The following is a 24,489-nucleotide window of genomic DNA, read 5'->3' on the forward strand; positions in this document are numbered from 1 at the left end:
AACAGAATGGTATATACATCTGAAAAGAAGAAAAATTGTAGTAATAGTATAATCCATTTATGTTAGTTTTGTTTAAGAGCAATCTCTGCATCTGACAAGTGAACATATTTTAACATAATTGATACTGAATAGAAGAATGACTGACTCACTACAACTTCACAGCTGCAGATGCATCATGTTTTGTTGCATTAGGTAACTCCAGAATGACTGGGTATACACTAGAGAGCAGAATTTATCCCATGAAATATTTACATCATTAGCAAGGTCAGGGGTAACCACCCTGCAGCATGGCACAAGTGGCACAGGCACCCTCTGCGTGTGGCGCACAGCAGATCAGGGAGGGGACAGGCAGCACAGTACTAGATTGTGCAAGAAGCAGAAAGAAGAGCAACAGATTGGTTAGGGGAAGGGAACTGGATTGGCTCTCAGTGAGGTTTTCTTCTAGACTTTACAGTGGAATGATTTAGCAAAGCGTGGGATCTTTATGTTTGGATGAGTGGGAAGAGGTAGGGTGGGGTGAGACCAGATAAGTTAAAAGTAGTCATAAGAGAGATTTCCTGTGGAGCATGTTTCATGCTATGGCCTTTTATTTGCAATGTGAAGAGTTAGGAGTTTTGCAGTTAAAGAACTGGGGTGTTGGTAAAGGGTTGCAGGCTCTTGGTAGCAGTAACCCTGATTTTTGTTGGCTCTCAGAGCCATAGTGGTCTATAGGAAATAGTGTGTGCTATGCTCCATGAGAAAACTTTGTCCTTTCTTGTTTTCTATTCCTATTTCTTGCTTGGGGATTTTTTGTCCACAGGATTCACGTGGCCCTGTGTTTACTCATCTGAGGCATCTCAGCTTTCTAGATTTGTCTTTGATAATGAGGCTATTTGGCAAAAAAAAATTTGAAAATGAGTCAATCACTGTTTAAAGTTATCTCCCCTTTTGTATTGAGAGCCAAATGGATGCAGTCATACTTTCACTGGGGAAAGAAAAATTATTCTAGTGAATGACCTTAGCAATGAAGCATAGTGGTTTCCCTCCCTCTGAGGACTGTATTCTACTCTGTATAAAAGGCACATTGAGAACTCCCCGTAGTAGGAAGGTACTGTGAGGCTAATGGTTCACAGAAGCATGTCGTTCCACATCTAAAAATAAGGTGCAAGGAAATACAGGTTTGTAAGCCATAGGTACACTTGAAAGATTAGAGGCGTAGTGAGAGATCTGAAGGAAATGTGCTGGAATATTGAACTGTCACCCCCTCCATATATATCATAAATTGTCTGTTTTAGGATCTCTTCCAGCTATTGCTCGGTGAACATCTGTACCAGTTTTAAGGCTTTTGGTAAAGGGCCATCCACAGTACATTTGATATGAAGCTGTTGATGTTTATTCTGTGCGTTCTCTCTCTATTAACGGTGCCATCCAAAACATTAATATAGGTATTTGTCTCTTTTTTTGTTGTTTTTGAAAAGAATTCATACTGTGCTGTACCTAGAGACATCCTTCCAATCTGTCTTTGTACTTCCAATTCATGAATACAAACATTCATTAGACAGCATATGTGCTTTAGAGGGCTGTTGATCCATGCTTTGCCTGCCTTCTGTTGTTGACATAGTTCAGAAGTTAAGTGACAACCTGTTTTCTAAGTGATGAAGCAGTTGAAGTTCATGACCTGAAAGGTAATTGTCTCTGATGGGCTTTCTTATTAGTGCACAGGCATATGAATAACCTATGTTTTAATTTCTTAACTGCTTTCTGTGCACTTCAATTAGGAAAAGCAAAACACATTGTTCTGTACTTATTTTTAAATTTTATTCATCAATAAGACCAATATTTTATAATTAAGTATGTATGAAAAGAATTTTACCTTTTTGTCATTGTTTTGATTTTTTTTTAAACGCTGAATACACATAGCGTTGGATCAAGGCACATACAAGACTAGCCAAAGGGCGTACAATGCACTTTGGTTTTTTGTTGAAAAAAAAAAAGAATGATAATGGCAACAAAAATAGTGGCTTGGGTTTTAAACATTAAATAGCTCGCAATTCTGTAGGAAGCTAGAAAGAGAATGTTACCTTACATTTTTAAATGAAATTTCTGAAAAACTGTGACAGTAATGGGCAGTATTCCTGACTGTAGTTAAAGGATATTTAAAACAGAGCGGTATATTATATTTAATTATATGTTTTAGAAGTAACTATATTTCTGTATTTAGCAAATGTACAATTATCCATTTATGCTCATGACTCTGAATTGGCTGAGGCTTTACTTACTTTCAACTGTTTCCTTTTAGCCTTGTTCATTTTTTATTCTTTCTCATGAGTGGAATTATTAACACATTTTCTGTTGCAGTGCAGTGCAGCTTCTAAATTTACCTCTTTTTTTCCCCCATCCCCAAATGCTTATTATCACCCATCACTATTTTCCTCAGATAAATAGACTAATCTTGGTACCAGAAACTAAATCTACCCTTGGTTTTGCAGTGCTTGATGAATTCTTGAAGCCACTTTAGGAGTATTGTTAACTTCTAGGCCTCAAAATTGTTTTTAAGACAACAGCTTTATTCTCATGCATATGATCAATTTGTGTATAAAATAAATTCTGATTTCACTGTTGTTGAATGGATATATCCAGACAGCTGATATTGCCCATTACTACGCACATTTTTGTTTATTGTGTTGTTGTGGTTTACAGATGTAATAGTCCCAACATTGTATGTAGTTCTGTGAATTTTTGCAGCGGCTTTTTAATCTCATCAATCTGCCAGGTTTAACATTTTATTAATACCAAAGTGAAAAATGGCCTGTGCTTATACTTACAAGGATCTCGAATGCAAAGTCCTGATTGTTCAACACAGCAAGAAAATTCACTTTCACAGTCAACAAGTCATCTTACTCAGTAGAACACAAAAGTTAAATGGTCTGTAACTTCAATATTAGCAAGGAAAATACAGTACAAATTACTAAAAAATACTAAAATATAGAATTGTGGTCAGGTATCCCCACTACATTAATCGCAGCAGTAGCCTGAAATTTGAAACTTTTAATAAAAAGTTCTTAAATATAAATTATATGGCAAATGTACAGTACATTGCTTTGTCAGTCTTTTAATCCAGTGTTTTGCAGTAGAACAGCAACCTTTAAAGTCATTCATTTCTTGTTAGAAAAACAAACCAAAGTCCATCATTTCCTTCTGTATCATGAATGGGAATGATCTGAGTCTGGAATACCACTGTCCCTGTAGCTTCTGTTACTACTGCTTTCACTGTGGTTATTTTTATATAGATTCATTCCATTAGGTGGGAAAATGGTATGTATTACAAATTCCTCCTTGGACACTTGGTCATTATTTATTGGTATCATTTGAAAAGAAGTCTCCCTGATTTCTAGGATGGAGTTGTCCTTCTTAGTTCCAGCTTCAGCATAGTCATCTTTTCTCCTCCGTCCCTTGCTGTATGCACAGTTCCGCGAGAACAAGGATCCATTTCTGTGAACATACCAGCATACTAAAGCAAGCAAGGCTATAGCTACTAGTGCCACTGCACCCCCTATGATGGCAGCCAAAGGTAAATTAGAGTTTTTGTAAGGTTCTTTCTCCTGCTCTCGGTTTAGGGTTGTTGTGGGATTGTACATTTTATGGGGTTCTGTCTGAGTCTCTATACAAACAGGGGTTTCATCGGAGAGATAGCGGTTACTGGTTTCCATGGGAACCATACATACACGGTATGGTGATTCTGGCTCAAGGGCTGTCAGTAAATAGTCATTCCTGTCTCCTGTTACTATTGTTTCAGTTATAGATCCAAAGGCAGGGCTGTGACCCATCTTCAGCCAACTCAGTCTCAAAGCAGTCATTGGTAGTGCAACTTTCCAAGAAATATGAATCGTTTCGGTGCTTACAGATTTCACATAAATTGTAATGATTTTGCGTACTGGACTTGCTGTGGTTCTGTAGTTTTTGTTCAAATTAGGAGTCTTTATGTCTGGTTGTTTGGTCACAGAAACTGGCCAGTGTCCTTGGGCCGGGTATAATGTGTTTGGTACTGCAGTAGTTATTTGGATGGTGCTGACAATACCATCATCCTTACAATCAAATAGTTCTGCATTGAGGTCCTTGATAGCCATTCCGCGCACTTTCTCTGGTGCTTGACACATCAGTCCACGTACATTAACTTTTAAAGGCAATGACTGCAGCCAGTCACGTACCCATTTCATTTTGCACCCACAGTGCCAAGGGTTGTTACGAAGAAACAATTGAGTGATGTTGTCCAGGTCATCAAAGACACCCTGAGGTAAATTGCTTAGATTATTATTGGACATATCTAATCTATACAATTGCCTTAAATAAGAGAAAGCATTGGGTGGTACACGATTTATATGATTTTCTTGGAGATAAAGCTTTCTTAGGTTTGTGCCTGGCAAATTTACCGGTGCAGCTGTAAGGGAATTGCGGACCAATGACAGTTCTGTTAGATTGACTAGATTCACGAAGACCTTGTCTCCTAATCCATGATTGTTTAAAAGATTTCCGTCTAAAACAAGACGTTTTAGATTTGTAAGATCTTGAAGGGACAGCTCTGAAATTGTGGAAATGCGATTATCATCCAAGCGTAGCTCTTCTATCGTTTTAGGCAAACCCCAGGGAATGGTGCTAAGGTGATTTCGAGAAAGAAAAAGCAGTCTGAGATAGATGTTATCCCGGAAAGCTCCATCTTCAATGCTGACAGCAGAAACTGAATTATCATCCAAATGCAATTCTTCCAGATAAGGAATTTGTGAAAGTGAATCATAAGTAATAGTCCTTATATTATTTTCCTGCAAATGTAGTTCTTTAACATACTTAGGAAGGTTGGTAGGGAATTCATCTAAACTATTGTGATATAAGTATATTCTTTCTACCCTAAGCAAGTTTTTCAGTTCTGAAGGAATCCCCACATTATTTATTTGATTGTTCTGAAGGTACAGAGTGGTAGCATCCTCTGGAATTCCTGTAGGGATAGATGTCAAATCACGATCATTACAGTAAATGAAACCTGCATCACAGCGACACACTGAAGGGCATGATTTAGCGCTGACAGAATGAGGTGCCATTTTAAGCAATAGCCCTATTTTAGTCCAAATTAGGAAGATGTTCCAAGTTATACCAATCATGGTCAGGAATGGTGAGATTTGCACGCAGTTTAGTCTTCTGGTCTTCAACAACCTAAAAAACAGAATAATAGTATCCAGATTATTGGTCAAGAAACTAGAATGAATTACACTTTTCAAACTGTAGAAGATATGACGTGTGTATTATTGTAAACCTGAGAATATTAGGTTAATGATTTAAGTTCTTTACATCAGAATTTCTACTTTGTATGGCTTAGAATTTGTTTTGTATAATAACTTAAAATCATCTGAGTTTTATTTGCATATTATTTTCTTAAGCAAAAATACACCTTTTAAACCGATATTAAAGAGTTTACCTTCATTCCAATTTAAGATGTTTAGTATTATTTGGGGAGGGAGGGGAGCTGACAGGTGGGTCCCAATACGAGTATAATAGTTCAGCAGATGACCTAGTGTCTTCAGTAAAAGGCCACAACACAAACAAAAAGCAAGGACCAAAAAAGAGCCCCTTTGGCCTTAGACTGGTCAGCCCCATATTGTAATCCAAGCGCAATGCAAATAAGTAATTTGTTATTACTGTTGAGCTTGGGCCTTTAAAAATATTTGGAATGGTCAAAAGTGAGAATAACCCAAGGAGCTGGTATGTAGCCTGGGAAATATTTTCAGAGCTGCTAGAGCTACACTCTTCCAGATGACTGGATGGAGTATTTCATTACATGCTTAATTTAATGTTTAAATATTTGTCATTCTTGAAAGTCTCCTTTCTAAGCATTATGCTAATAACAGACTATTTGTCAGGTTTACCCACGTTTTCACATCTTGATAATTTAAAGTGCAGTGTAGAATATAAAAATAAACTTGTGGTATTGAAATTGGACCATGCATTGGTAGTGTTTGTTTGTACATTCAAATTACATAATTAGCATGTTTATAACTTCCAAGACAACATCATTCAATTATCATTGTAATTAGGGTACTGAAAATTTATAAGATGACCTAGGTATTATGCGATGTCAAGACCTTTTCTCTTGCAGGTTCATTTATTAATTGTGCATTGTTTTCTGCAGAATAACAGAAAAAAATAAATGAATTCAGCCTACCTTATTTAAAGGCGTGAGTAAATTTTGTGCTTGAAGAAATCCAATAAACATAAATATTTTTTTCCTCTGGAGAGTGACTTTTGAAGTTTTATGGTTTATTCCATATAGTTGTGTTTTTCTTGACTGTGTTTACTCAAGTGACCTTTCCTAGTAATGTATGTATGCTTCCTGTCTAGCTCCACTATGTTCAGTGAACAATCCAACCAAGGTTTATCATGGTACATAAGCACACCAGGTTGTAGAGGAGAAAAGCTTCAGTTTCCTGATTCTGTGCAGGAGTGAGACTTCTGTTTTTTTCTTCATATAAAGTCTATGCATGAGGAGCTTCTTTTGTTGGATTTAATGCCCTTAGCAGAAATTGTTCTCTTTGTAATTCTTAGGAACTCTTTTATGTGCGGTAGTAGTCTGGGATAGTAACTTTAGTTCCCCGTGATAGAAACTATTCATTATGCTGAGGCTTGAATGCTGATAGATTATTCAGGAGGTTGAGAAAAGTTTTTATTTGCTGTCCCAAATTATCCAAGTATAAACTTTGTACAGTAGTTACATCCTGATAAAGCCATACCTCCTTGGAGAGAACTGTTTCCAGCTTTCACTTAACACTTTTTTTTTCAAAATTTGTAATACAGATTTTTTTTCCTTGTGGTCCATAAGAACGAGTTATTTAAAGTAGAATTTATGCACTTCAGATGATTTTCTTCTAAAGAAACAGAAGTACACTGTTTTCATCCTAGAGAAGTCCTCTTCTAAAACTTCCCTTGAACTGTAATATCCTGTGAAAATAAACAGATTGTTATAACAATGGGCACTAGCCACAAAGAGAAGCTGTACACTTCATTATTCTTTTATATAAACAGTTACATTTTATTATATTCATAACACATACACTGCTCCCTTAATATGTCAATAATTCAGTAAAATGTGTGGAGCTGCTAACAGTCAGCAACTCTGCTGTCTAATTTTACATTTGTTGTGTCTTTAATTTAGCGATCTCATTTTGTCAGTCTCAGTGCAATAGTAATTAAAGTCTGTTTTAATCAACAAAGCATAGAAAAATTATTTTTGTAAAAAGAAATGCATGCCCCTTTGGATTAAAAATGAGAAGTCCAGTCTTAGTGGAGGCTATGCATGCTTTTACCGTCTGCTTTCATTGTTGCTATAGTGTGATCCTCCACTTTGCTTTAAACATAAAATAACAAAAATAACTCTGTGGTAATTAATGAATTAAAAGTAGAAAGGATGGGCCTATATACGCTGTGTTAACCTTTCACCTTAATCACAGACAGTACTCTGAAATATGTGGATTACCTGGCCACCTGCCTTAATTCAGCCTTCAAGGATGAGGACATCTCTCTGTGTTACATAAATTGTACTAAAATATGTAGTGTTATTCAAACGTAAGCTATTTTATTGCATTGGCAATACCTTGCCGTGAAGTAGTTACTCAGATCAGCACTTCATAGTGCTGGTGTGCTCCAGTTTCTGACATGGTAGGGTATCAGGAAATAAGACCTGTTATATCTAAAGGAAAACCTCTGGTTTGGCTGTTTAGATTTCTTAAATACAAGCATAAAATCTGATTTTTGAGTGTTTTACTTCAGGAACTTTTATTTTACAGGGTCATCCAGTGAGATTCATAGTGTATGTCCTGTAAATGCCCGTAGGTAGCATTTGTATTAAATGGAAATTCTTGACCCTAAAATTAAAAAAAGCCATAACAGCAATTTGCTTTGCCCCTTATCAGTTGCATATATTCTAGTAAGCCAACCATCTTCAGAATTCAACTGTTCTAAGAAAACAGGAGCCTGAAGAATGGCTCCGTTATCCCCAATTAGAAACTTGTTAATATTTACAATAGTTAAGCATAGTAAAAATTAAACTAATTTTGTCTTTTGCAACTTGGAAGTGGAATGCTATGGACCTGATTCTGCTTTGCTATGACAGTGTAAAACAGGAGCATATCCAGGCAGCAGTTACATTGGTATTAAACTGTTGTAAATTAGATATTGATCTGTAACGGAGCTATGGCAGACCCTAATTCTATGTAAAGAAACCCCTTTGGAGTAAAATAAATGTCTACTAAGGGAACTTTTAAATACTGTGTTCCTTCTTCTAGTTGTTTTCTTTCTAACCTGTTTCAGTAGTTCATGTTAATGGAAGTAGTGACTTAAATTAACGTATGTGGTTACTCTTAAGAATGGAAATATTTTTACTTTTACCTTAAATAATGCACCATGTGTTAAAGGAAGTTCTAATACCTGTTTACATCTTGGCATAATAGAATAGCCTATCATTTTTAGGACATTTCTAACCTATGCTACCCAATAAGCATGAGCTGCAAAATAGCAACAAGTCAGAAACAATCTGTGAAATTAAATCATGCATTGTTTAGTATCTATGACCTACATGGCTGCTGTGCATGTGGAAATATGAGGTGATGCAGCTTAGAATCTATTCCTAAACCTTGTGATATACTTCATTGTCTAATTTGCATAAAACTGACATTCTTGTCAAACTCAAAATTACAGCAAAGGTCTGAGAGAAGATATTTTCTTGAAACATAATGTAGGGGGAGGAATATAAACTTGTAAAAATAAAAAACCAAACCCCAAAACCCAAGCTTTTAGAATATGAGGAAACTAACTTTTGCCAATCCATTGATAAAAATGAGAGAAAATAGTTTATTAGAAGTGTTCATAATGAAATGGTGCTAAAAAGTGAACTAAAAAAATATGCATTTGATTAGTTTCTGAGTATGTATTCTGAAAAACAAAAACAGTTACAAACAGGTGGAGACAGAGAAGATAAATGTATTTGTTTTACCTTTTCAAATTTTAAACTGTTGCCTCTTTGCTCCATTTGACATGCAACCTTTCATTTATTGCCACTATTGTATTAGTGGCAATGGAGGATTAAACTGAAAGCACTAAAGCTCATTAAGTTCTTGGAATTTTTTTATCCCTTCTCTCAAAATTACATCAAAACAAGAGAAAGAAAAATAAAAGCAGGTCTCTCTGGAGAAGAAGACACTGTTTCAAAAATGTGGATTAAGCTTTGCCCCCCTCCTTCCTTTCTTAAACTGAGAACAGTTTTCTTCAGGTTTTGATTGTGTTTGATATCTTGCACTTCCCTTTTATATCTCAGGCTATAGCTGAAAACAATGTTTTTGCATATCAAAGGCTGCAGTGATCTGTCTACAGAGAAGAAGGGAATCCTGCTGCCATGCTCAGACTTTCCTCCTCTTGAGCTGTCTCTACATATTCCCTGACATCAAGTCATTATAGCTGAGCCTGCAGGATGAAAAGAAAAATGACCCCTACTGGTACAGACACAGTGTCCAGGTTTCTACAACGTCGAGTTGGGAGGCTTCATGGACCCATGGTTTTGAAAGAAGTAATTAATTTTGAACAAAACAGAAAAAAACCTTAAGTAAAAGAGAGGGAAAGTTGAAGTAAAGTCTCAATTTATGCTTTAAGAAATATATTTATATCCAGATTTCTTCAGTTAAAAAAATAAGAGGTGAACCACTGTGAACAGAAAGTTTTAAGTACGTCTACTTAATATATTCATGGTCTTTCCTAAAATAATAATCCTTGTTAAAATATTTGGAAACACAATTTTCTGCACATATGTTATATGGCTAGTGATAACCTCACGTGTACTTATTCCAAAATTGAAGCTGTACTAAGGATGTAATTCTTGCACAGAAATGAGGACAGTCTTATTTTAAAATGTGTAAAGTAAACTGTACTATATAAAGAAGAGATATATGGGATAAAACACTTGCATTATTGAACTTAAGGAAATCTATGTAGTAAAATCTATATAGTACTTAAGTGCATTATTTTACTCTAAGCAAAAAGTGTTAAACTATTTACAGTAACTTAGCAGGAGGCTGGAGCCTTTAGCCAAAAAATAAAAAGTTAAGCAGATCTTCCCCTCCCCCCCATCCTTTGATAAAAGCTGCACAAAGTCAAGAATTGTTTTTAGTTCATTTTAAGCGTGGCTTCATTTAGACTGCATCAGTTTCTTAACTAGTCAATATAACCTGTTTTCTATGGTAGGAATCTGGGTACCTGTGAAAGCTGATCGTTTGTTTCCAGTTACTGTCTAAAACAATTATTGAAAATTATGCCAAGCATTATTTTTAGGCTATAAATGTAGAGTTAATTCAGCTTTAAGAGTTTAAATTTCAATATTTCAAACCATTTGAGTTCTTCATTAATATTTTACTTACTGTGTATTACTGTATTTTTAAATGACACTGTCAGTATCTGGAATGGATGGGCATCAAAAGAAATGATGTCTTTAATGTGTTTTAGATTTGTAAAAAATTATTGCATAATTGCCCATTGTGTATGTGATCAGTTTAGAACCTTTGGTCAAGTTACTGGATTACAGAGGCCACAATTGCTTAAAAAGGTCTATTAAGTTTTTAAATGTGTACAAAGTATTCAGCTGTATTTAAAACAAAGTATATGTATTGTTTTCTTAAATGTATTTTTCAGGGTTAGTTGATAGTGACAGCAAAATGCTTTCTAAGCACCCTGTCTAGCAGCTGAAATTACCACGATCATCATATTTCAGGAAGGTGCCCCATTCTTTTGTTTGATGCTAAGCAAGCAGAGGGACCTCTAAGTATCCTCCTGAGGGCCAAGGAATTTAAAATGGATCTGGAGCATGTAGACTTCTTAGTTTAAATTATTTCTCCTCTCATGCTGAATAAGAATTTATTTTTGCTTATGAAAACTTTAATAGAAATATGCAAATTTTCTTTCCCCCTCCTGAAAAACTTAAAAGCAGAATCATTCACTTTACTTGCTTCTGTATGTAAATCAAGTTGTTTTTAATGTTGACTTTAAGTGGATGCTGAGTAAAAGTGTGAAATTTCCTGCATTTTTGCATGCAGTGAAAGAGAAGCACTATTATTGTTCATTGAGGTGGATGTAAAATGATATTCCATTGTACAATTAATATTTTCTGAAGGGTTTTATGGCCAGTATTTCTGTTAGTTTTAACGTGTCAAAATGAAAGGAAGTTTCTGTAATCAGAAGTGAAAATTTGCTGGTGTTAGTCCAGAGTATTGTAGAAGTTCTGCTTATATGAAATGCATTCTGCTTCTGCTTTGCCTGTAGGAATGTTGCAGTTTGAATGCTAAATTGTAAAACAGAAAAGATAGCACTTGAATAGTGTGGGGTTGTTTTTTCTGGGGGGATTAAGGAGAGGGAGGGAGTGTTGTATTCTTTGGGTTTAGCCAAGTATGGCCTCTAGGTTTTCTTTTCAGAGTTGCAGCTAAGGTAACTTACTCACATAGAAAGTTAAAGAATAGAGAACAAATGCTGTCATTGTCTCAAAGTAAATTTTTTCCCTTGTCAAATTTAAGTGGAATTGTACCTGGTAGGGGCTTTAACAAATTCCTGGCACTGAAGCTGAGGTAGAGCAAGAGGTTAAGCACACAAAAAATACTGTTCATTTGGTAGACAATGCTTCAATGTTTTTTCTTTCCCACTTAGAATAGTTGCCGATGGTTTTTTTAATAGTTTCCCTGATATCGGCTATCTGATGGTTAAATTGTTTTTCATAACATACATGTTACTTGTAAAATAATCCAAGTGAATAATGTCGTCGTAGTTCTTAGTGGGAGAGAACAATTTGTGATGTATACAATTTGTGATATACATCTTCCTTACTAAAGGCTTTTCACAATGCTAGCCTTTGGTGATTTTTTTTTCAGTCACCTATAAAAATACTTGCAAATGATTGCTATATTAATGTTTTCCATCTACATGTGCATCTTCTAGTGGTTACTGTTGGCTAAATAAAACTTTATAGAAATATTAGCATAAATGTCTCTTTCTGGAAGGTGTAAAAGATGGCCACCTACCAATTACAGACATTTACAGTAAATTTAATGGGGGAAAAAAAAGAAAAATGTAAACATTTCCTTGTTCAGTTTCTGTTTTCTTAGATCAATTAAAAACTTTTCATTTTAAATGTGATAAAAACATGAAGAACAAGAAATGCATCTTTCTTATTCCTGCAGTAAAAAGCACACATTTTCTTCCTGAAGGTGAACGCTTGCTATAAGTTTACTACTGAGTTTTTGCCCACTGGGGGGTGGTACACACTATAAAAAGTCTGCTTTTAGGAGCCAGAAGTCAGATGTTTTTTGCTGCTGTCCAGTTTTCTCTGCTTTAATTACAACAAAGTCTCCTGTTGAGAAAAACAGTGGAGGTCTCCAAGGGAAAAAGAATCACTCTTTGAAAGAGTTTACTGAATCTTACTTGCCATGTTGACTTCATTAACCATGGTATTTATCTGGTCATTTTCAGTATGAATGTGATTAAAACAAAATTGTCTGAATTGAGGGGGGGAAATAGACACATTTAAAATTCTAAAAATAAATAATGGATTCTGTAAATTAATAGTGGTATCTAGGGAAGGAATAGGCCAGAGGACATAGGGAAAATACATGGTTTATAAGTAAAATGAACTCAAACTCTTGGTAATAGAATTAACACAATGATGACACAGAATCAATTCTCTACATTTTAAGTGAACAAATGGGGTTTTTGTAATTCAGGGCTATCTATTATGTGAAATATTTAAATCTGGAACCTTTGAAAATGAAAGTCTAATATTAAAGTATGTTTCAAAGTTTTTTGGAAGAAATTAAATGAACCTTAGGTTTCTGTATGGTTGTGAGGGGGAGGGGTCAAACAAATGCTTAAATTTGACCTAGTAAGTCAGATTTACAACAGGTTAGGACTTGTGACATATGTTGACAAGAAAAATATGGATCATTTATTACTCTGACAGTAGACAATTTTCTTTTTGTATACTTGAATTGATGATTGCATTTTGCATCTGGGTGCAAAGAAACGTTCATTAAGACTCTATATCCTGAGGCAGTAGATGGTGAATGTAATTGGAATTTCTGTTTGTTTGGGAGGTAAAAGAAACAAAGCTCGTAATAATTAATAGTTTATTAATCACATTTCAAGCATATTTTTTCACAGACTCTAAGTTAACCCCAATGGATATGTGGTAGACAATGAATATCCATAGTTACATATTTCCAAGAGGTATTTAGGCAAGACCGTTTACATTTAGAAGTTGCTCTGACACGATTTCTAGGTAAAAGCAGCTTTAATTGCATTATGATTCTGCATTTCACTAATGCTGATGAGTAGAAAATGTTCAGTTGTACAGTTGAACTGACCAGAATTGATTTGAAGGGAAGTAATTTTTATGTTCAAACCAAATTAGTAATGTATGACTTAACAATACCTTCATTAATTAGTTAATTGCATGCATTCATTGTCACTCTAATACATTGCAACACTTCTAACTTTGACTTGATGTGTCAGAGATGTACACAATCAGTGCATATGACAGTCACAGAGATTAAAAGTTTAAATTAATCAAAATACAATACCTGAAATAGAAATAGCATCCTCTTCCACAGCAGTGTTTGCTTTTTGCCACTGATTTATTGACTTAAGGCTTAGAGTAATGATAGCTATATCAGAAATAATATATTTTGATGGTATAATCTCATGTGAATGTTAAAGTGGAGAACAGTGTTTAAAGATAGTGCTTTTGTAGTAAGGTTATGTTCAATGTAAGCCTTAAGCCTTACAGACTATTCAGTTACAGCTCTCATCAGACTGAAGGAAGGGTATAAAGAAGTGAGACTAGTACTTTTTATATACGTGAACTAGGATTTTTTGAGGAAATAATCTAAAAAGGTGGCCTGTATAAATAAATTGAACATTAAGTTTTTAAAATTAATCTGTAAACATATAAACTAAGTATATACATTTTATATCTTTGCAAAAAGAAATGATAACATTAGAAACTTAGTTAACCGGGAATCAACACAGAAACATGTTTATTAAAATTGGGCATCCGTAGATAGTTTCACATGAAAAATAGTATCAGGCCATTTTTTAAATGTTTTTAAATAATTTCAGTCTCTGAGAAAAATTAGGTTAGGCCTGTTGCATTCTTTCTAATATATATGCAACCATTTTGTTCCACAAAGAATCCATTGGAAATTTTGTGTCTATGTGCCACATTTTGTAGAACCTGTTCAGTGGAAAATATTCCTTCCCTTTTTGTGTGCGAGTGAGATACACAGTCACAAAAATAAGTTTTAAATGAGCGGACAATCACTACAGAGTATAACACTAGCAGGATTTTTTTTTTTAATTACTGAATATAGCAGTTGGAATGATTGCGTGCTTGATGCACTTCCCTAGAGCTTAGCTTTGTTAGTTTGTCTCACTAGATTTGTTGAATTATTATGCAGGTCACATACTACATTTGTCCAAGCAATGAATTTTGGCATTATACTAGGAAAGGAATATTTTTAAGCTTTATTCTTTCCAGTCTGAGTTGAATTAAGCAGTTAAAACTCACATCTGTTTTCTTCATTACAGACTTGTGGGATAGTAATTCAGGCTTTAAAATCTAGGTGTAGCTGTTTGTTTATCCTTTACAAAAGATTGTAAGTATACCGAAGTAGATCGAGCTGTGAACAAGATATTTGTTCTTCATGTACAAAATGCTCATGTGCTGAAGGATTATTGATTTCCTTTCACAACTGCAAAAACAACTATTAAGGGATAATACCACACATGCAGTACTAGCCATGCTTGGAAAATGTGAAGCTTTAATTTTAGAGAGACAATTTATAACGTGTTTTTTTTCCTTGCGATTAGAGCAAAGGAATAGTCTTCATGTTCCTGATTTATATACAAATGTTTGCAAAGGCTGAGACTGTCATAGAGATTGAAACGATTTGTTTTTAAATTTGACCCATGCTTTTTATAAAAACTTCTTATTTGTACAGCACAGCCGGGCTGCCTGGCAGTTTTGCTTTTATCTTATTGCTCATCTCCGATTGCTAAATTTGTTGTCTTTCAACACTTGAAAAATCTTTGTGGGGCAGTAAAAGATAAAAGTTTCTTGGAAATTAGAAGAAATCAGTTAAAACACTTACCTACAAGATGAGAAAAAGAAATCCTATTTACAATGCAGGAACAGCCGTAATTCCACTAATGGTCATGCGAAGTAATAAAAGCCCTTAGTTCAGGTCCAATAAACAAAAAGCAATAGCAGCTATGGTATGAGCTTGTAACGTATCAGATCACTTCCCCTAGACTGAGAAGGAGTGAGAGAGGGAAAGCATTCTAGTTGCGTGCACACAGCCCACCTCAAAGTCTGAAGTTAAAGCTTCACCTAACAGTGGTTGAATAAAGAGGTGATGTCATAAATGGGCAGGTCTTATCTTGGCTCTTGTTTAGTGAGGTAACTGAATAAGCAGAGAGACCAAGAGTGTGCATTACCAACACTAGAGGGAGTAGAAGAAGGCAAATGCAGCACAGTATGCCAGAACTGAAATGTGAGGCTGTGTTGTTAGTACCTATCAGATTGGTTACAAACATAATGCTTTTAAGATTTATTGAAGTTGAGTGTCCTTTAAGAATATATCTGCAAAATATGATTCATAGTGCAATGGTACAGAAAGGCTGAGCAAATCTTTTAATTTGGGAGAACCACCTTTTTAAAAGAATGTGGGAAATGATGTTATGGCTGCGCACTGGAAAGTGATGTTAAATTTGAAAATGCAATGCAATTGTGTAATGAAAGATAACCACAGTGAATCATCTTTGAGTCTAAATGAGTAAGAAATTATTGTTATAGCTTTTTAAATAATGAAGTTCACATGAGATTTAGTTTCTCAGAAATGGCTTAATCAAGTTTTATGTTACAAATAAAAAGTTTTGAATAATCCTTATTTATAATCTCTGATTCACTCTGCAACTGCAAAAATATTGAGTGAATCTGAGCAACCAAGTTCTGGTATGATGCTGTCAGGAATAGTTCTGGAATAAAATTCTCCATAAATGCTTGTGTGTGCATTAACTTAGTGCAAACAAATGCTTTCCTTGATTAAATAAGGTATGACTCTCCTTGTGAGTCTGTCACCTATGTTGAAACAAGCATGATTGCATTCTTTTCCTTCAAAAACAGTGGTCATGCTGCAATTCGTTTGATGAAAGTAAACAACTGAAGGAAACTTGGAAAGGTTTTGTTGACATAGGAATCAAGGGAGATAGTTAATCTTTGGTTTGGATGATGTTTCCTAACACATTAGTATTTTGAAGTCTGTTTTAAATTAATCATGGTGCATAGTTATCCTCTAAAACGCCTTCCTTTGAGATACTTACTTATTTCTTAAGAAATTTGGAGTAGTATAAATAATGCATTCATACATACACATTTTTTTTTTTGGTAAGACAGTTCAGAAATGTATTTACTTGACAATTTATAGTGCAAAAGTTCCCTGGTAGCTTATTAACTTGGGTTTGATTTAACATAGTTGACATTTCTCATTGTCTGTTGAAATTTCCTCAAAATATTTGTTTTCTTGAGTCAAATCAATTGCTGCTTTCACATGTATTTGGTAATATTCTCTTCATTAACTTCATTTAGTTTATCTTGTCTGTATACTTGTTTGATACAGCAGTGTGACCCTCTGTGTTCACCAACAAGACTTGGTGCTATAGAAGTGGAAGGCAAGCTCCAGATAAGGACAGTGTTGACCTCAATTGTTCAATGATTGCACTTTTTGTTGCTAGCAGAAGACAGCAAGGCCAAGCTCCATTAAGTTCACAAGAGAGCTATATTTATGTTTACCTTTAAGCCCTATGAAAATCACCAGGAACTCAAGAAATTATGTACCTTGCAATTATGTTTCTTAAACAAGGCCCTAGATCTTTGTTTTCTAATTATTTAGTTTTTATCTTATCTTTTTGCCCATCTATTTTGTGAAGTATTTCTTTAAATTTTCAAAACTCACCTTCTGTAAACAGAATTTAAAGTACTCATTTAAATATGTTTTTGTTGAGTAAATTTACTATATTTTTTATAAAGTTTAAATATGCAATGTATTCAGTATGGAAAGATGCCCAAATGGGAAGGTTCCTAACAAAATGGTTAAGAAGATTCCCACCCCCCCCTCCCCAATCTCCTGACTTCCAGTCTTCCTCTGAAAAGAGTAACATTTATTTGTTTTTTTTTTCAATATAAAACACTCTGTAACCTTATGATAAAAACCTGGCAAAAGGAAAGTTATGCAAAGATTATATTAACAAAATTAGATATTTATCTAGATACTTGGTCATTTTTTCTCTAGGTTGATTTATTAGTTCATAGTCAGCAAATTGTCCACTAAAGTAACAGGTAAAAAATGTATAATAACTTAAGCAGTGAATAAATTATCTCCTTATAATGTGCTGAATGCCTCAGGCTTTGGCCGCATACTCTGAGTGCATTAGCTACTTGTGACCTCTTATGCTCATCAGTAATATAAAATGTCATTTTGTAAGAATTACATATGCACTTATATTTATAAGTGCCTGCGTTTGTTTGGTTTATTCATATATTTTATTCCTGAAAACAAAGCTATGCTATAGGTGTTTTATTTAACTGAGATTTCATTAAGATTATAAAAGCATCTTTAAACATGTTGTTGTCCTAGAGTCTCTCAAGTCCAACCAACTTTTCTCAATCAACAAGTTGTAATGCGTGCTACAACACAGTAGTGCTATGCTTTAACATACAACTCTAGGATGCTCATAAAACAGATATAGAATGCACATTCAGCTATCCTTTAGTCTGTAAAGGCTGGTCAGATGCTTAATGCACCAGTTAGAAATTGTAGCAAATCTTCCTGAACAATTCCAAAGGGTATTTGAGAAATAATTAGATTTTACCAGGTCACAGCTGCCTTAGAATACTAAAAGGTTTTTAAAATGCTATCAAAACCTCATTTTATGTTGCTTTCTTTTTATGTAGAGTCCTTAAACATGCTATTTAAGAGTATAGGTAGCACTTCAAACACTTTCCACAACAAACCACTGTAGTTCTAAGACATGTCTTATTATTTATTTTTGAAATGCAAGAAGTCATGGCCTTATTCTGGACCTCTGTTATTAATGGTAATGCTTCTCACAAGAGGAACAGATATAAAATGTAAAAGTGTATGAAATTTTAGAAATGTAATTAGTCAGTATAATTGAGTAAGTTAAAAAATAGTAAGACAATAGGGAAAATAGTCTCTTTGCCTGTGTTTCTATGTCAGAATCATTAATACTTGTTACATGGATGTCAGAAAATTAAACTTCGTGGCAAAACTGTAGGGACAATATTTTTTGGAAGGTGTATGGCAGTAGAGTTAAAACCTAATGGACCAGGAAGATTTCAGAAGCAGCAAGTCAGAAATTTGGAATGCTTTTATAACTGTAACACATTATTAGTACGTTTGCATAGTATAGGATACATGCATCATGTAGGGTATGCTGTCAGGTCAAAGTGATAACAGCACTGTATATTTTTTTCCTAGTATCCTGCTGTTTTTGATGGTGACTGCGGTTTCAGAAATTATCATTAACTAAAGGTTGACCTAAATATTTCTTGCAGTGATTTTTTTCAAGGATTTTGAATCTCCTATGTCCTATCATAATTCATGTTCTAGACACAAGCATCTATACACAATATAGTTAGGATTCGTTAGGTAACCAAAATCATTAACTCAGAGTTGTTAAGTAAATCCAAGATATTTCATCCATAGTAAAGATGATGTAGACCGATTCTCAAGAATGTAAGAGAAAATGGAATCTTATTTTGGACCATCTCTGTGGTATTCCCTTGCTCAATGTCAGGTACTACTGTTTAGAAATTCAGTGAGCAGATGTGAAGTGGGTGTTAGCACTGTTTAACTTACTGAGAGAGATTCCTAATGAACACATAAACTTGAAAGTCACACTGGGACAGTTTCCATAGTAGGCTGCCCCAGTAGCATTACTAGGGTTGGGGTGGGAAACTGGGGTAGGACCCCAAGTTTAAGATTTTTTTTGGAGGAGGTTGGGGGAGGGTGTACTAGCAACTGCCATAGCTGGCATCAAGCCATGCTGCTGTGATATCAGCACTGCGGCAGTCGGCACATCCCAGGATGTAGAGCTGACCTGCTATCTCTAGATTGCCCCGTTTAAAAGAGGGGAAATTTTGATTTGTTTCAACCATTGGTGGATCCCAGATTTTGTAAAGGGGGATGCAGGAGTAGTAACCAGCACTGAAGGGATAACTGCATCCCTGCTCCCAATTCCCTGCCCCCCTGCGAACACTGGATTGAGCAGAACATGCCATGGGAACAATAGCTCTGGGTTTTTTTTAAGTCCCTGAATCAGGTAAACATCTTTCCCCAAAGCTCTTGACATCCTGTTTCTTCCCTTCCATGCTTAGCAGCAACTTCCTACCCTTTCCATCCCTTCTGATTTGCCTCTTCCCCTGCCTGCTGCTGCCTTTTCCAGCTGCCTCGAGGTGGGGAGCAGCTCATGCCCTGTTTGAGCCAGGCTGTTTGGGGAGCTGGGTTGAGGACAATTGCTGCAGCAGCAGTGGTAGATGGGATCCCCCTTCCTGAGCCTGCCTCTGGGTTGGTGGGGAATACCTGGAGGAATCACAGAGCCCACCCACTGCTGCTGCTGTTGTCCTGGGCTGAGCTTGGCTCCCTACACAGCCTGGCTGGAGTCAGGGAGGTGCAGCTCTGGAGCTTCTCCTGCTCTTGGTGCACCCGGAGACAGTGGGGACAGCAGCAGTGGTGGGTAGAAGATGGGAGGATAGGGAAATGTGAGGGGAGAGGAAGTGTTACTGAGCATGGAGGGGAAGGGAGGGGGTAATTCTTACCTGATCTGGGAACTTAAAATTCCCTAGCTACTGGTTTTGCAGTATGGTCTGAAAGGGGCAGTGTGACTGTCCAACTGCATCCCCCTTGGATCCTCCCCTGGTAACAACACTGAAGGAAACGGAGAAAAGAAACAGTTTTATTGTAAACTTTTCTCATTTGAAGTATGTCATAATGATAATAAGGCATGCAGATATTGATTTACAACAAGCGTTTATTGCAGTTTGTAAGACTTTTGTATATGAAACCATATTAAAATACATTCTTTTCAATTTTGGTTGGAAAAAGGAAGTCTTTATACAGGAAGTAAATTTTCAAGTTTGACTTTTAGTTACAATTTCATATACCCAGTGTGTCTACACGTGAAATTGAGGCACACAAATAAACTCCTGGCACTGCAGCATGTTGAGCTGGGTTGGAGCAGTTCCAGCTGGCAGGCAGCCTTAAGGGTTAGCCTGTCAGTCCAGGGCTGCTCCCTGTGGCCCAACATGCTGTGAAGGGCTGGCTGGGGGATAAGACTGCTCCAGTATGGGACTAGCTGGCAAACAGCCCTGCACTGAAGCACCCTCGTGCCCCAGCCAGCCCCATTAGTGTCTACACATGTATTGCCGCACAGTAAAGAACTGCACTGCAAGGATAGTACTTGTATTTACAAGTATTGTCTTGTGGTGTAGTTAATTAGTTTTCTGCAGCCTAATAGGGCTGCATGTTTAGATGTTTAGACTTTAGAGCTAATTTGTCAGCTTCACGATAAACATCTCATACAGATGTGCCTACAGAGTAGTACTACTGAAGTCAGTGAGGTAACTTCTCATGTAAGCCAGTATAACCAAAACAAGAATTGGACTATGTGAAAGATAATCACAGCAGAAAAGTTAAAGTATCAGTAAAGAGGATTCAAACTCTTGCACTTTCCTGACAAAAGAGCCTCTCTGATTATAGTTTTCTTGAGTTGAAATACTCCTTTGTGTTTGTTGAGCCAGAGGATATAATACCACACCTATCATTTCTACCTTCATCCTTAGTTTCATTAAAAGCCCTGGGGAAAGACTTGATCAGTTTGGAGGTACCCCTGATGTAATCCTGCCCCTCCATTCTTCCCTAAGGCCAGGCAGAAAATAAACAGTCATTGCGTATCAGATCATATCCTATTGATGAAGAAACAAGCTACAGATGGACTAAATGAAAGCACAAAACCAACAACTAAAATATAAATGATAGGGTTGCAAGGGTTTATATCACCTTTATTTTTATTGAAAAGACAATGAATAAAACAAGGTAAGAGAAAACAATTGAATGGCTTGCTTTAGCTAGTATTTGCATTACAGAGTAATTCAATAGTCCCATAATTGCTTCAGTCCTGAGCTTTCTATTAAAGAGACTGAAGATATATTTTAATATCTTCTGAATTGTTTGTTTATTAAATAAGCATACTACTGTCTTGGACAGCATACCAAATGAGAGCAAATTTAGATAAGAGTCTATTTCCCAAGTAAATCTCAGTAATACACATAAATTAAATTTGATCTCAAAGCATTAAGTCACAACTCTATTAAATTAATTTAGCTGTGACACCAAACTGGTACCTGACAGAACCTCCATTCCTTGATGGAAGAGTTGGAGTCCAAAGACTCCACTGTGTGAACCATCTCACTGTGTCTTTTCTTCTTAGCAGACTGAACATTCCTAAAATAAGTAGTACCAATAGCTACTTCCTTCTAGGAAGAGGAACATTAATTTGCACTGAAATCCACATTTTTCTTTAAGATTTTATTCCATATTCTATTCCTTTATAAAGATGTATATGTTTTCATAAGTGTGCAGTAATATGAACATTTAAAGAAAGACCAGATTGAACAAAGTCTATCCAAAGAAAATTCATTCATGTTTTCTAGAGCATTGATAGCATCCTTGACTTAGAAGGCAGTTTCAGTGCTCTAAGGTATGTTGATCTGAAGAGCTCTACTTTCTCCGTGCCAGGACAAGAAATGCAAAACCTGCCAACACATCTCCACCACCCCCACTATTACTACACCACACAACAGAGCCATCAGCATCCCAGGATCTTACAGCCGCACCTCCAGAAATGTAATATACCTCATCCAATGCACCAAATGCCCTGATGGAAAATACGTAGGAGAGACCAAACAACAACTGCGCACCAGAAGGAACGCACACCAGAAATCTATCAAAGACAGAAATACCCAATTACCGGTGAGGGCACATTTCTCACAGAAGGGCCACTCTCTCTCCAATCTCTCAGTCCTGATCCTCAAGGGAAACTTACACAACACTCCCCAGAGACGAGCCTATGATCTCAAACGGACCAAAAATTTTAGTAAGTGTGACCAATGTTCAACACTAATTTTGATTTCATTCCATTCAGGAAGAGCACACACCAACTGCTGAAACTTCCTTAGCCTGACGAAGGGTTTTTGAACCCGAAAGCGTGCTTAATAACTTTTCTCCAACTATTTGGGTTGGTCTAATAAAAGATATCAAATTCACCCAAGGAACCTTGTCTGTCTATGTCCTTAGACCAACACGGCTACAACCTAAACCCCTACTTTCTCCAAGGCTTTTTGGATAATCGAAGATAGAACATTTCCAAAACCATCTTGAGGGCTTCTGTGCACAAAGTTGACAAACAAAACGATACACTATACTATAAATATGGAACAAATAAAAGTGTGGTAAAAGTACTTTTTATGCTGCTGTAACTGTATCAGCATGGCTTTTACTGGTAGAGGAAATGTTGCAAAAAATCCTTTCTTAACTGACATTGATGCACTGGCAAATGTTTCTAGTGTGGACCTGGGCTTAGACCGCTTTTCTTTGGAACTCTAAATGAAGCTTAGAGGGCAGCTGCTGAAAACTATCCACTATGAATAAAAGGGTATGGTAGTCAATGGAAACTTGTTGCTTACTAAGATGAGAATTGGAATGGACTTTCTACCTCCTGTTAGTGGCCCCTATTTCCCTCTTGATGTTTGTGTGTGCAGAGTCTTTGCTAATCCTACAATTGGCAGGATATGAACACCCTATTCACCCACCTCAAAGTAATTTTTAGACTCTAGCCAGACAGCTGTCTGGTGGGAAATTTACATTTCCTGTCAGTCTCATTGGGTACAGCAGGTGTATATGTAATTGAAGAGTAAAATCTGTGCTCTCCTCTGCATGACTGGGGATTTAAGCAGCTTCATGAGAGTTTTTGAGCTTGGGTGCTGAAAGCTGAATGCCCAAGTTTGAAAATGTTGGCCGTAATGTTCATCTAGACAAGAATGAATTTTCTAAGACCTCTACATAGAAGCTGATTTTATTTTAGATAGTGGGAAAATATGCAGTGTTAGCTACTTGAAAATGTGCAAATAAAAATGCAATTTTTTTAAAATGTGGTTTACTTGCTATCGGTGTAAACTGAAATTATAAATTAAGAGCCGGTTCTCAAGTGAAGTATCTTAATTTAGAATCAGTTTGATCCACATAAAGATATATTTTTCACAATTCAATTACAAATATTGGTCTGTTTCTAGCAGTATTCCCATTTAAGATAGAAACTCATGCTTAACATACTGCAAATAGCCGAAATAATAGTCATATGCCTCCAAATAGGTGCCAAGTTAAGTGAAGCTCTCTATGTTACTTTATATAACGTATTTAATTAATTGATTTTTATGTTACCATAACTTTCATCTTTAAGTAATGACTTGAATTTAGTGATGCTAAAGGTACTAAATAATAACTTGACAGTTGTCATAACTTTATATTCCAAACGACAGCAGGCCAGGAATTACACAGACTTCCCTGATGGATTTCCCTTAGGGATAATCAAGGTAGTCAGGAAGCTAAAGCTTGGGGTTTCACAAGAAAATGGGATTTGGGGGTTATTGAAGCATTCTCTATTTTTCCTTTCCCCCTCTTTATTTTCCTTCCCTCAACTTCCATTGAAAACTACTAATTGCTGCTGCTACTACTGTTGACTTTCAGGTTAAGTACAGGCAGTCAAAAAGCCTGAGGCTGAATCAATTCAATTTTGCAGGTTAGTCTAAACCAATGAGCAAGTGAACAGACATTCACTTTTGATTCTGGAAATACAACCCTATAGTGGCCCAAGCCAGAAGTCAGGGGGTGCTAAGCAGGCCTCCCTGTTTGGCTAGAGTAGACAGCTTGGGCCAAGGCTAGCCCACCCACCTTGTGAGGGACGGTTTGCAGGGGAGATGCAAAGTATCTTTGGATGCTGGGGGACTGTGAGTTAACTGGAATCTGGAGGGGTTCTGGGACAGAAGTTCAATTAACCTATTTAACCTAAATCAGTTCAGTCTGATACTACATCCAGGTTTATCTTAAATTGGTTTTGGCCATTTTAAAAGCAGCTTATGTGCACTGAACTTCTGGGCTAGGGAGAGACGTTCAAAAACCCTGAACCTGCATTGATTCAGTCTTTGCAGGTTAGTTTAACCTGGCTAGGCTAAATCAGTTTTGTAACCAGACAGACATCCCAGAAATGCTGAGGAAGGTGTGGCCAGGCCCTAGCACCACACTGTGG

At 36.2% G+C, this 24,489-nt stretch overlaps 2 protein-coding genes across 2 annotated transcripts in view; one reads left to right on the top strand and one right to left on the bottom strand.

Annotated features, from left to right (window-relative positions):
- MACROD2 (MACRO domain containing 2) overlaps window positions 1–24,489 on the top strand; it is a gene marked incomplete at its 3' end in the record, with an annotated part of 924,419 nt that overhangs the window by 225,384 nt on the left and 674,546 nt on the right. The window lies entirely within an intron of this gene.
- On the bottom strand, window positions 1,839–15,423 carry FLRT3 (fibronectin leucine rich transmembrane protein 3). Its single transcript, XM_006030037.3, has 3 exons — window positions 15,198–15,423; window positions 6,191–6,963; window positions 1,839–5,184 (listed from the first exon to the last, which is right to left on the bottom strand). Exon 3 carries the CDS (start codon window positions 5,130–5,132, stop codon window positions 3,183–3,185), a length of 1,950 nt encoding a protein of 649 aa, XP_006030099.1. The 5' UTR covers window positions 5,133–5,184; window positions 6,191–6,963; window positions 15,198–15,423; the 3' UTR covers window positions 1,839–3,182.

This window comes from Alligator sinensis, unplaced genomic scaffold (assembly GCF_000455745.1).
Source record: "Alligator sinensis unplaced genomic scaffold, ASM45574v1 scaffold1139_1, whole genome shotgun sequence".
Lineage (NCBI taxonomy): Eukaryota > Metazoa > Chordata > Crocodylia > Alligatoridae > Alligator > Alligator sinensis.

Excerpts from the sequence above, each read along its gene's own strand:
- FLRT3 (XM_006030037.3), bottom strand. The coding sequence starts at position 5,132 with ATGATTGGTATAACTTGGAACATCTTCCTAATTTGGACTAAAATAGGG.